General features: G+C 37.1%; 1 protein-coding gene across 1 annotated transcript in view; it reads left to right on the top strand.

Annotated features, from left to right (window-relative positions):
• Positions 1 to 14,455, top strand: part of LOC133662925 (synapsin-3-like) — a 107,094-nt gene that overhangs the window by 35,223 nt on the left and 57,416 nt on the right. Inside the window, exons 2-3 of the mRNA XM_062067129.1 lie at positions 4,318 to 4,538; positions 4,600 to 4,760. Of these exons, the coding sequence (XP_061923113.1) occupies positions 4,365 to 4,538; positions 4,600 to 4,760 (335 nt within the window). The 5' untranslated portion in view covers positions 4,318 to 4,364. The remainder of the gene's footprint in view (positions 1 to 4,317; positions 4,539 to 4,599; positions 4,761 to 14,455) is intronic.

Here is a 14,455-nt window from a genome sequence, read left to right as displayed (position 1 = left end):
ATATTTGACGTGAAGTCATCGGGACCTTGAATATGTCAATAATTCATAACAACATTAATTTCGATTCATAATTATTTTTTGAGCAATGGCAGTTGAAACAAAAAAACACTAAAGAAATAAGAAAAATAAGTCATAGTTTTTTTACTTTACTTTTCCTACATTTTTTTCTTTTTTTTACTTTCATACTTAAATCTCTCGATCAACTTAAAATGTAGTTGTGAAATATAAGCTTTTATTATTATTTTTATGTTTTGTATAATTGTTTTATGCCCTTTTTGTCATAGAAAACTTTAGTTTTTTATGACAAACACAAAATATGCAATATTTTCCCCCAAAATATATTTATAATTAAAATATTTGACGTGAAGTCATCGGGACCTTGAATATGTCAATAATTCATAACAACATTAATTTTGATTCATAATTATTTTTTGAACAATGACAGTTTAAACAAAAAAACACTAAAGAAATAAGAAAAATAAGTCATAGTTTTTTTACTTTACTTTTCCTACATTTTTTTCTTTTTTTTACTTACATACTTAAATCTCTCGATCAACTTAAAATGTAGTTGTGAAATGTACGTTTTTATTATTATTTTTATATTTTGTATAATTGTTTCATGCCCTTTTTGTCATAGAAAACTTTAGTTTTTTATGACAAACACACAAAATATGCAATATTTTCCCCAAAATATATTTATAAATGGATTATTTGACGTGAAGTCATCGGGACCTTGAATATGTCAATAATTCATAACAAAATTAATTTTGATTCATAATTATTTTTTGAACAATTACAGTTTAAACAAAAAAACACTAAAGAAATAAGAAAAATAAGTCATAGTTTTTTTACTTTACTTTTCCTACATTTTTTACTTTTTTTTACTTTCATACTCTTGATCAACTTAAAATGTAGTTATCAACTTAAAATGTAGTTGTAAAATGTACGTTTTTATTATTATTTTTATGTTTTGTATAATTGTTTTATGCCCTTTTTGTCATAGAAAACTTTAGTTTTTTATGACAAACACAAAATATGCAATATTTTCCCCAAAATATATTTATAATTAAAATATTTGACGTGAAGTCATCGGGACCTTGAATATGTCAATAATTCATAACAACATTAATTTTGATTCATAATTATTTTTTGAACAATGACAGTTTAAACAAAAAAACACTAAAGAAATAAGAAAAATATGTCATAGCTTTTTTACTTTACTTTTCCTACATTTTTTTCTTTTTTTTTACTTTCATACTTAAATCTCTCGATCAACTTAAAATGTAGTTGTGAAATACAAGTTTTTATTATTATTTTTATGTTTTGTATAATTGTTTTATGCCCTTTTTGTCATAGAAAACTTTAGTTTTTTATGACAAACACACAAAATATGCAAAATTTTCCCCAAAATATATTTATAAATGGAATATTTGACGTGAAGTCATCGGGACCTTGAATATGTCAATAATTCATAACAACATTCATTTTGATTTATAATTATTTTTTGAACAATGACAGTTTAAACAAAAAAACACTGAAGAAATAAGAAAAATAAGTCATAGTTTTTTTACTTTACTTTTCCTACATTTTTTTCTTTTTTTTACTTTCATACTTAAATCTTTCGATCAACTTAAAATGTAGTTGTGAAATATACGTTTTTATTATTATTTTTATATTTTGTATAATTGTTTTATGCCCTTTTTGTCATAGAAAACTTTAGTTTTTTATGACAAACACACAAAATATGCAATATTTTCCCCAAAATATATTTACAATTGGAATATTTGACGTGAAGTCATCGGGACCTTGAATATGTCAATAATTCATAACAACATTAATTTTGATTCATAATTATTTTTTGAACAATGACAGTTTAAACAAAAAAAACACTAAAGAAATAAGAAAAATAAGTCAGTTTTTTTACTTTACGTTTCCTACATTTTTTTCTTTTTTTTTACTTTCATACTTAAATCTCTCGATCAACTTCAAATCTAATTGTGAAATATAAGTTTTTATTATTATTTTTATATTTTTTGTTTAATTGTTTTATGCCCTTTTTGTCATAGAAAACTTTAGTTTTTTATGACAAACACACAAAATATGCAATATTTTCCCCAAAATATATTTATAATTGGAATATTTGACGTGAAGTCATCGGGACCTTCAATATGTCAATAATTCATAACAACATTCATTTTGATTTATAATTATTTTTTGAACAATGACAGTTTAAACAAAAAAACACTGAAGAAATAAGAAAAATAAGTCATAGTTTTTTTACTTTACTTTTCCTACATTTTTTTCTTTTTTTTACTTTCATACTTAAATCTTTCGATCAACTTAAAATGTAGTTGTGAAATATACGTTTTTATTATTATTTTTATATTTTGTATAATTGTTTTATGCCCTTTTTGTCATAGAAAACTTTAGTTTTTTATGACAAACACACAAAATATGCAATATTTTCCCCAAAATATATTTACAATTGGAATATTTGACGTGAAGTCATCGGGACCTTGAATATGTCAATAATTCATAACAACATTAATTTTGATTCATAATTATTTTTTGAACAATGACAGTTTAAACAAAAAAAACACTAAAGAAATAAGAAAAATAAGTCAGTTTTTTTACTTTACGTTTCCTACATTTTTTTCTTTTTTTTTACTTTCATACTTAAATCTCTCGATCAACTTCAAATCTAATTGTGAAATATAAGTTTTTATTATTATTTTTATATTTTTTGTTTAATTGTTTTATGCCCTTTTTGTCATAGAAAACTTTAGTTTTTTATGACAAACACACAAAATATGCAATATTTTCCCCAAAATATATTTATAATTGGAATATTTGACGTGAAGTCATCGAGACCTTCAATATGTCAATAATTCATAACAACATTCATTTTGATTTATAATTATTTTTTGAACAATGACAGTTTAAACAAAAAAACACTGAAGAAATAAGAAAAATAAGTCATAGTTTTTTTACTTTACTTTTCCTACATTTTTTACTTTTTTTTACTTTCATACTCTTGATCAACTTAAAATGTAGTTGTGAAATGTACGTTTTTATTATTATTTTTATGTTTTGTATAATTGTTTTATGCCCTTTTTGTCATAGAAAACTTTAGTTTTTTATGACAAACACACAAAATATGCAATATTTTCCCCAAAATATATTTATAAATGGAATATTTGACGTGAAGTCATCGGGACCTTGAATATGTCAATAATTCATAACAACATTCATTTTGATTTATAATTATTTTTTGAACAATGACAGTTTAAACAAAAAAACACTGAAGAATTAAGAAAAATAAGTCAGTTTTTTTACTTTACTTTTCCTACATTTTTAACTTTTTTTTACTTTCATACTCTTGATCAACTTAAAATGTAGTTGTGAAATATACGTTTTTATTATTATTTTTATATTTTGTATTATTGTTTTATGCCCTTTTTGTCATAGAAAACTTTAGTTTTTTATGACAAACACACAAAATATGCAATATTTTCCCCAAAATATATTTATAAATGGAATATTTGACGTGAAGTCACCGGGACCTTGAATATGTCAATAATTCATGACAACATTAATTTTGATTCATAATTATTTTTTGAGCAATGACAGTTTGAAAAAAAATCCCACAAAAATTTTCTGAGATCCAAAAGGACCCCACTAAAAGTGATAAAAAATAAGTCTTACTTTTTTTATTTTATTTTAATTTTAATATATATTTATTTATTTTCTTTAGAAATTTCAATGTAAAAATATATTTTTTAAATTAAAAAACATTTCCAATGGCTACCAATTTTCTTTAAAAAATGTTTTTTAAACCCGTCCTCTCCAGCCACTCAGACAAATCACATAGTAGATGTAGATGATCTATATGTGCTGTACACATTTACTTTACAAAAGAGAAGTGTTGGATACTTCTCTTCTTGTCTTATTTCTATTTGACTTTATTAAATGTTTGGGTGTGGAATTTTATCAAACAAAACCAGTTTTTTTTAAAGTAACATTTATCACGGCTGTTTATCTATTTTATGGAGGAATGTAGTTCATCATAGAACTGGCAGCCAATGTTATTCAAAAAGTAGTGATTTTGAATCGAGAACCGATTTTGAATCGAATCATTACCCCCAAGAATGGAATCGTGTGGAGCCCAAGGATTCAGAGTCCTACCAACAATAACATTTTATTTATTATTAATAGTGTGGTAGATGTTTAGCATGTTTTAACCTCCTCACTGCAAATAATTCCTTGATGATTCTGTTGATCACAAACTTTTCCACTAAAAGGACTTTTCCTTGGCAGGACATTTCCAGAACACTTCCTTCGGACCCACCAGCCCGCCCGTCGCCATGAACTACCTTCGCCGGCGCCTGTCCGACAGCAGCTTTGTGGCCAACCTGCCCAACGGCTACATGATGGACCTGCAGAGGCCCACGCCGCCGGGGTCGTCCACCTCCTCCCCGGCCTCGCCGGCCACGGAGCGGCGCCAGCCCCCCGCCCTCCACACCCAGACTCAGGCCCCGGCGCCCAGCTCCGCCGCGGGGGACGGCCGGCTTCCTCAGTTCCTTCTCCAGCGTGGTCAAGAGCGCCCAGCTGGCGCAGAACGTCGCCGCCGCCGCGCACGCTAAGTCGTCGGCGGCGGCGGTGTCTGCTGAGGGAGCTCCGCCAGGGAATAGTCAGCCTGCCAAGCCTGCGGTCCGCAAGCCTCAGATCCTGTTGGTCATCGATGATCAGCACACGGACTGGTGAGTGCAATAAATACCAAACATACAGTGGGTCTGTTTGACTCATCCCTGTGAGAATCCTGCGTGTGACTGAAGCATGGACGGGGAACTGTACTTGTAGTAACAGACACCTTCATAACAATATGTAATATGTACAATATACACACTGCAAGTATATATATAATGTAGTAACAGACACCTTCATAACAATATGTAATATGCACAATATACACACTGCAAGTATATATATAATGTAGTAACAGACACCTTCATAACAATATGAAATATGTACAATATACACACTGCAAGTATATATATAATGTAGTAACAGACACCTTCATAACAATATGAAATATGTACAATATACACACTGCAAGTATATATATAATGTAGTAACAGACACCTTCATAACAATATGTAATATGTACAATATACACACTGCAAGTATATATATAATGTAGTAACAGACACCTTCATAACAATATGTAATATGTACAGTATACACACTGCAAGTATATATATAATGTAGTAACAGACACCTTCATAACAATATGTAATATGTACAATATACACACTGCAAGTATATATATAATGTAGTAACAGACACCTTCATAACAATATGAAATATGTACAATATACACACTGCAAGTATATATATAATGTAGTAACAGACACCTTCATAACAATATGTAATATGTACAATATACACACTGCAAGTATATATATAATGTAGTAACAGACACCTTCATAACAATATGAAATATGTACAATATACACACTGCAAGTATATATATATATATATATATATATATATATATAATGTAGTAACAGACACCTTCATAACAATATGTAATATGTACAATATACACACTGCAAGTATATATATAATGTAGTAACAGACACCTTCATAATAATATGAAATATGTACAATATACACACTGCAAGTATATATATAATGTAGTAACAGACACCTTCATAATAATATGAAATATGTACAATATACACACTGCAAGTATATATATATATATATATATATATATATATATATATATATATATATATATATATATATATATATATATATATATATATATATATATATATATATATATAATGTAGTAACAGACACCTTCATAACAATATGTAATATGTACAATATACACACTGCAAGTATATATATAATGTAGTAACAGACACCTTCATAACAATATGTTATATGTACAATATACACACTACAAGTATATATATATATATATATTAGGGCTGCAACAACTAATCGAATAATCCGATTAAAATTGATAATAAAAATAGTTGCCGATTAATTTACTCATCGATTTGTTGGATCTATGCTATGCGCAAGCGCAGAGGCATTTATTTTTTATTTTTAAATTTCTTAATTTTTTTAAAATGTTTTTTTTATTATTTTTTTTATAAACCTTTATTTATAAACTGCAACATGTACAAACAGCTGAGAAACAATAATCAAAATAAGTATGGTGCCAGTATGCTGTTTTTTTCCCAATAAAATACTAGAAAGGATAGAAATGTAGTTTGTCTCTTTTATCCGATTATTAATCGAAGTAATAATCGACAAATTAATCGATTATCATATTAATCGTTAGTTGCCGCCCTAATATATATATATATATTCATAACAACATTGATTTTGATTCATTATTATTGTGGGAGCATTGACAGTTTTGAACTTTTTTTCTCCTTACATTTCATGCTCTTTTTCCACTTTTTTTTGTAATAGTATTTGTAGAATGTGCCGTTAAAGAATGAGCTGCAGGCCGCGAATGGCCCTAGGGCCGCACTTTGGACACCTCCGTTTTACACATTCTTAATTTGATTCAAACAATCCTATAATTGAGCTTTTACGTCTATATTTATTTATTGTTTTTCATAACTGACATATTTACCTGACAAAACAAATGTTAAGTTAACAAAACAGGTGCAACCCTACACCACAATACTCAAAGTATTGTTAGGCCAATATATTCTCACCTGTATCACTTTCCTCATCTTCATAATCTCCAAGCTGGCTCTGAGAATGAGATGATGAGGTATTAGACCCAGGTCAGAAATTGGGGCCACGAACCAAGTCTCCTTAACCTACCATCCAATCTTTTTGTGTTTAATCCGTATTGCTAACACAGAGGACCGAGGTAAAAGTTGCCATGGCAACAAGCTGATACCAAAAACAGCTCCGATACGTACGTACTTGATATCGCCTGGCTGCGTGTCTGCCTCCCCCAATCAATAAAAGCACTCTTCCTGTTCACGAAGCGCTATTTTGTAGCGATTCATCTCTGCCAACGCGTTAGTCGCTATTTCCGAGCCTCCTGAATGGATCGTCGGCAGGGATGGCTGGGCTCAGTGGGGATGAAGGCCGGGCTTAAAAAGGATCACTAAATGAATCCACAGTGGTATCCTGACTCCCAGCTCTTGGTCTCAGTGTTTCTAGAATGACTCGTCAGAGGATCATGGTCCATTCATCCTCTCCCAGGGAACCTCCTTTCTTGTGGGGGAATCACTGACCTAAGCAAGCTGTGGCCGATTTAGTTCATTTAAAAATGGACAAATAATGACGCAAGAACATGTTAAATGTGTCAAATTATAGCCAATTGCTCATTTCCATCTCCAGTCCCTTTGCATATTGATGCTGGAACTCCAATCTCTCAATTCAAAACTCTGCCAGACTCAATTCCACCTATTTGACTGATGGACATTATCACAACATTTATTCAGACAGTTTAAATAACTAGAAGTTGCAATTCCGGTAGAGCTTGCGTGTGAACGCCCTATGTGCACGAACCGCCAATAAACTGAAATGCTTGAACGTCCAGAGTGAGTGGAGTGTGTGGACGTTGGAACGGTTCAAATCGGTTGAGAAATGTGAGATATATTGCCCATTCATTCTCAAAGCGTGGAAATTCCTGGTAATTCCAGGTAATCAGGGAATTTTCGGATCCTAGAAACATGCTGGCTAGAATGTACCAGGGTGAGTGGAGTGTGTGGACGTTGGAACGGTTCAAATCGGTTGAGAAATGTGGGATATATTGCCCGTTCATTTTCAAAGCGGGGAAATTCCTGGTAATTCCAGGTAATCAGGGAATTTTCGGATCCTAGAAACATGCTGGCTCGAATGTACCAGGGTGAGTGGAGTGTGTGGACGTTGGAACGGTTCAAATCGGTTGAGAAATGTGGGATATATTGCCCGTTCATTTTCAAAGCGGGGAAATTCCTGGTAATTCCAGGTAATCAGGGAATTTTCGGATCCTAGAAACATGCTGGCTCAAATGTACCAGGGTGAGTGGAGTGTGTGGACGTTGGAACGGTTCAAATCGGTTGAGAAATGTGGGATATATTGCCCGTTCATTTTCAAAGCGGGGAAATTCCTGGTAATTCCAGGTAATCAGGGAATTTTCGGATCCTAGAAACATGCTGGCTCGAATGTACCAGGGTGAGTGGAGTGTGTGGACGTTGGAACGGTTCAAATCGGTTGAGAAATGTGGGATATATTGCCCGTTCATTTTCAAAGCGGGGAAATTCCTGGTAATTCCAGGTAATCAGGGAATTTTCGGATCCTAGAAACATGCTGGCTCGAATGTACCAGGGTGAGTGGAGTGTGTGGACGTTGGAACGGTTCAAATCGGTTGAGAAATGTGGGATATATTGCCCGTTCATTTTCAAAGCGGGGAAATTCCTGGTAATTCCAGGTAATCAGGGAATTTTTGGATCCTAGAAACATGCTGGCTCAAATGTACCAGGGTGAGTGGAGTGTGTGGACGTTGGAACGGTTCAAATCGGTTGAGAAATGTGGGATATATTGCCCGTTCATTTTCAAAGCGGGGAAATTCCTGGTAATTCCAGGTAATCAGGGAATTTTCGGATCCTAGAAACATGCTGGCTCGAATGTACCAGGGTGAGTGGAGTGTGTGGACGTTGGAACGGTTCAAATCGGTTGAGAAATGTGGGATATATAGCCCGTTCATTTTCAAAGCGGGGAAATTCCTGGTAATTCCAGGTAATCAGGGAATTTTCGGATCCTAGAAACATGCTGGCTCGAATGTACCAGGGTGAGTGGAGTGTGTGGACGTTGGAACGGTTCAAATCGGTTGAGAAATGTGGGATATATTGCCCGTTCATTTTCAAAGCGGGGAAATTCCTGGTTATTCCAGGTAATCAGGGGATTTTCGGATCCTAGAAACATGCTGGCTCGAATGTACCAGGGTGAGTGGAGTGTGTGGACGTTGGAACGGTTCAAATCGGTTGAGAAATGTGGGATATATTGCCCGTTCATTTTCAAAGCGGGGAAATTCCTGGTAATTCCAGGTAATCAGGGAATTTTCAGATCCTAGAAACATGCTGGCTCGAATGTACCAGGGTGAGTGGAGTGTGTGGACGTTGAAACGGTTCAAATCGGTTGAGAAATGTGGGATATATTGCCCGTTCATTTTCAAAGCGGGGAAATTCCTGGTAATTTCAGGTAATCAGGGAATTTTCGGAACCTAGAAACATGCTGGCTCGAATGTACCAGGGTGAGTGGAGTGTGTGGACGTTGCAACGGTTCAAATCGGTTGAGAAATGTGGGATATATTGCCCGTTCATTTTCAAAGCGTGGAAATTCATGGTAATTCCAGGTAATCAGGGAATTTTCGGATCCTAGAAACATGCTGGCTCGAATGTACCAGGGTGAGTGGAGTGTGTGGACGTTGGAACGGTTCAAATCGGTTGAGAAATGTGGGATATATTGCCCGTTCATTTTCAAAGCGTGGAAATTCCTGGTAATTCCAGGTAATCAGGGAATTTTCGGATCCTAGAAACATGCTGGCTCGAATGTACCAGGGTGAGTGGAGTGTGTGGACGTTGGAACGGTTCAAATCAGTTGAGAAATGTGGGATATATTGCCCGTTCATTTTCAAAGCGGGGAAATTCCTGGTAATTCCAGGTAATCAGGGAATTTTCGGATCCTAGAAACATGCTGGTTCAAATGTACCAGGGTGAGTGGAGTGTGTGGACGTTGGAACGGTTCAAATCGGTTGAGAAATGTGGGATATATTGCCCGTTCATTTTCAAAGCGGGGAAATTCCTGGTAATTCCAGGTAATCAGGGAATTTTCGGATCCTAGAAACATGCTGGCTCGAATGTACCAGGGTGAGTGGAGTGTGTGGACGTTGGAACGGTTCAAATCGGTTGAGAAATGTGGGATATATTGCCCGTTCATTTTCAAAGCGGGGAAATTCCTGGTAATTCCAGGTAATCAGGGAATTTTTGGATCCTAGAAACATGCTGGCTCAAATGTACCAGGGTGAGTGGAGTGTGTGGACGTTGGAACGGTTCAAATCGGTTGAGAAATGTGGGATATATTGCCCGTTCATTTTCAAAGCGGGGAAATTCCTGGTAATTCCAGGTAATCAGGGAATTTTCGGATCCTAGAAACATGCTGGCTCGAATGTACCAGGGTGAGTGGAGTGTGTGGACGTTGGAACGGTTCAAATCGGTTGAGAAATGTGGGATATATTGCCCGTTCATTTTCAAAGCGTGGAAATTCATGGTAATTCCAGGTAATCAGGGAATTTTCGGATCCTAGAAACATGCTGGCTCGAATGTACCAGGGTGAGTGGAGTGTGTGGACGTTGGAACGGTTCAAATCGGTTGAGAAATGTGGGATATATTGCCCGTTCATTTTCAAAGCGGGGAAATTCCTGGTAATTCCAGGTAATCAGGGAATTTTCGGATCCTAGAAACATGCTGGCTCGAATGTACCAGGGTGAGTGGAGTGTGTGGACGTTGGAACGGTTCAAATCAGTTGAGAAATGTGGGATATATTGCCCGTTCATTTTCAAAGCGGGGAAATTCCTGGTAATTCCAGGTAATCAGGGAATTTTCGGATCCTAGAAACATGCTGGTTCGAATGTACCAGGGTGAGTGGAGTGTGTGGACGTTGGAACGGTTCAAATCGGTTGAGAAATGTGGGATATATTGCCCGTTCATTTTCAAAGCGGGGAAATTCCTGGTAATTCCAGGTAATCAGGGAATTTTCGGATCCTAGAAACATGCTGGCTCGAATGTACCAGGGTGAGTGGAGTGTGTGGACGTTGGAACGGTTCAAATCGGTTGAGAAATGTGGGATATATTGCCCGTTCATTTTCAAAGCGGGGAAATTCCTGGTAATTCCAGGTAATCAGGGAATTTTTGGATCCTAGAAACATGCTGGCTCAAATGTACCAGGGTGAGTGGAGTGTGTGGACGTTGGAACGGTTCAAATCGGTTGAGAAATGTGGGATATATTGCCCGTTCATTTTCAAAGCGGGGAAATTCCTGGTAATTCCAGGTAATCAGGGAATTTTCGGATCCTAGAAACATGCTGGCTCGAATGTACCAGGGTGAGTGGAGTGTGTGGACGTTGGAACGGTTCAAATCGGTTGAGAAATGTGGGATACATTGCCCGTTCATTTTCAAAGCGGGGAAATTCCTGGTAATTCCAGGTAATCAGGGAATTTTCGGATCCTAGAAACATGCTGGCTCGAATGTACCAGGGTGAGTGGAGTGTGTGGACGTTGGAACGGTTCAAATCGGTTGAGAAATGTGGGATATATTGCCCGTTCATTTTCAAAGCGGGGAAATTCCTGGTTATTCCAGGTAATCAGGGGATTTTCGGATCCTAGAAACATGCTGGCTCGAATGTACCAGGGTGAGTGGAGTGTGTGGACGTTGGAACGGTTCAAATCGGTTGAGAAATGTGGGATATATTGCCCGTTCATTTTCAAAGCGGGGAAATTCCTGGTAATTCCAGGTAATCAGGGAATTTTCAGATCCTAGAAACATGCTGGCTCGAATGTACCAGGGTGAGTGGAGTGTGTGGACGTTGAAACGGTTCAAATCGGTTGAGAAATGTGGGATATATTGCCCGTTCATTTTCAAAGCGGGGAAATTCCTGGTAATTTCAGGTAATCAGGGAATTTTCGGAACCTAGAAACATGCTGGCTCGAATGTACCAGGGTGAGTGGAGTGTGTGGACGTTGCAACGGTTCAAATCGGTTGAGAAATGTGGGATATATTGCCCGTTCATTTTCAAAGCGTGGAAATTCATGGTAATTCCAGGTAATCAGGGAATTTTCGGATCCTAGAAACATGCTGGCTCGAATGTACCAGGGTGAGTGGAGTGTGTGGACGTTGGAACGGTTCAAATCGGTTGAGAAATGTGGGATATATTGCCCGTTCATTTTCAAAGCGTGGAAATTCCTGGTAATTCCAGGTAATCAGGGAATTTTCGGATCCTAGAAACATGCTGGCTCGAATGTACCAGGGTGAGTGGAGTGTGTGGACGTTGGAACGGTTCAAATCAGTTGAGAAATGTGGGATATATTGCCCGTTCATTTTCAAAGCGGGGAAATTCCTGGTAATTCCAGGTAATCAGGGAATTTTCGGATCCTAGAAACATGCTGGTTCAAATGTACCAGGGTGAGTGGAGTGTGTGGACGTTGGAACGGTTCAAATCAGTTGAGAAATGTGGGATATATTGCCCGTTCATTTTCAAAGCGGGGAAATTCCTGGTAATTCCAGGTAATCAGGGAATTTTTGGATCCTAGAAACATGCTGGCTCGAATGTACCAGGGTGAGTGGAGTGTGTGGACGTTGGAACGGTTCAAATCGGTTGAGAAATGTGGGATATATTGCCCGTTCCTTTTCAAAGCGTGGAAATTCCTGGTAATTCCAGGTAATCAGGGAATTTTCGGATCCTAGAAACATGCTGGCTCGAATGTACCAGGGTGAGTGGAGTGTGTGGACGTTGGAACGGTTCAAATCGGTTGAGAAATGTGGGATATATTGCCCGTTCATTTTCAAAGCGGGGAAATTCCTGGTAATTCCAGGTAATCAGGGAATTTTCGGATCCTAGAAACATGCTGGCTCGAATGTACCAGGGTGAGTGGAGTGTGTGGAAGTTGGAACGGTTCAAATCGGTCGAGAAATGTGGGATATATTGCCCGTTCATTTTCAAAGCGGGGTAATTCCTGGTAATTCCAGGTAATCAGGGAATTTTCGGATCCTAGAAACATGCTGGCTCAAATGTACCAGGGTGAGTGGAGTGTGTGGACGTTGGAACGGTTCAAATCGGTTGAGAAATGTGGGATATATTGCCCGTTCATTTTCAAAGCGGGGAAATTCCTGGTAATTCCAGGTAATCAGGGAATTTTCGGATCCTAGAAACATGCTGGCTCGAATGTACCAGGGTGAGTGGAGTGTGTGGAAGTTGGAACGGTTCAAATCGGTCGAGAAATGTGGGATATATTGCCCGTTCATTTTCAAAGCGGGGTAATTCCTGGTAATTCCAGGTAATCAGGGAATTTTCGGATCCTAGAAACATGCTGGCTCGAATGTACCAGGGTGAGTGGAGTGTGTGGACGTTGGAACGGTTCAAATCGGTTGAGAAATGTGGGATATATTGCCCGTTCATTTTCAAAGCGGGGACATTCCTGGTAATTCCAGGTAATCGGGGAATTTTCGGATCCTAGAAACATGCTGGCTAGAATGTACCAGGATGAGTGGAGTGTGTGGACGTTGGAACGGTTCAAATCGGTTGAGAAATGTGGGATATATTGCCCGTTCATTTTCAAAGCGGGGAAATTCCTGGTAATTCCAGGTAATCAGGGAATTTTCGGATCCTAGAAACATGCTGGCTCGAATGTACCAGGGTGAGTGGAGTGTGTGGAAGTTGGAACGGTTCAAATCGGTTGAGAAATGTGGGATATATTGCCCGTTCATTTTCAAAGCATGGAAATTCCTGGTAATTCCAGGTAATCAGGGAATTTTCGGATCCTAGAAACATGCTGGCTCGAATGTACCAGGGTGAGTGGAGTGTGTGGACGTTGGCACGGTTCAAATCGGTTGAGAAATGTGGGATATATTGCCCGTTCATTTTCAAAGCGGGGAAATTCCTGGTAATTCCAGGTAATCAGGGAATTTTCGGATCCTAGAAACATGCTGGCTCGAATGTACCAGGGTGAGTGGAGTGTGTGGACGTTGGAACGGTTCAAATCGGTTGAGAAATGTGGGATATATTGCCCGTTCATTTTCAAAGCGGGGAAATTCCTGGTAATTCCAGGTAATCAGGGAATTTTCGGATCCTAGAAACATGCTGGCTCGAATGTACCAGGGTGAGTGGAGTGTGTGGAAGTTGGAACGGTTCAAATCGGTTGAGAAATGTGGGATATATTGCCCGTTCATTTTCAAAGCGGGGAAATTCCTGGTAATTCCAGGTAATCAGGGAATTTTTGGATCCTAGAAACATGCTGGCTCAAATGTACCAGGGTGAGTGGAGTGTGTGGAAGTTGGAACGGTTCAAATCGGTTGAGAAATGTGGGATATATTGCCCGTTCATTTTCAAAGCATGGAAATTCCTGGTAATTCCAGGTAATCAGGGAATTTTCGGATCCTAGAAACATGCTGGCTCGAATGTACCAGGGTGAGTGGAGTGTGTGGACGTTGGAACGGTTCAAATCGGTTGAGAAATGTGGGATATATTGCCCGTTCATTTTCAAAGCGGGGAAATTCCTGGTAATTCCAGGTAATCATGGAATTTTCGGATCCTAGAAACATGCTGGCTCGAATGTACCAGGGTGAGTGGAGTGTGTGGACGTTGGAACGGTTCAAATCGGTTGAGAAATGTGGGATATATTGCCCGTTCATTTTCAAAGTGTGGAAATTCC

This window comes from Entelurus aequoreus, linkage group LG12, assembly GCF_033978785.1.
Source record: "Entelurus aequoreus isolate RoL-2023_Sb linkage group LG12, RoL_Eaeq_v1.1, whole genome shotgun sequence".
Taxonomy (NCBI): Eukaryota; Metazoa; Chordata; class Actinopteri; order Syngnathiformes; family Syngnathidae; genus Entelurus; species Entelurus aequoreus.
This window is presented reverse-complemented; position numbering and strand designations above follow the sequence as displayed.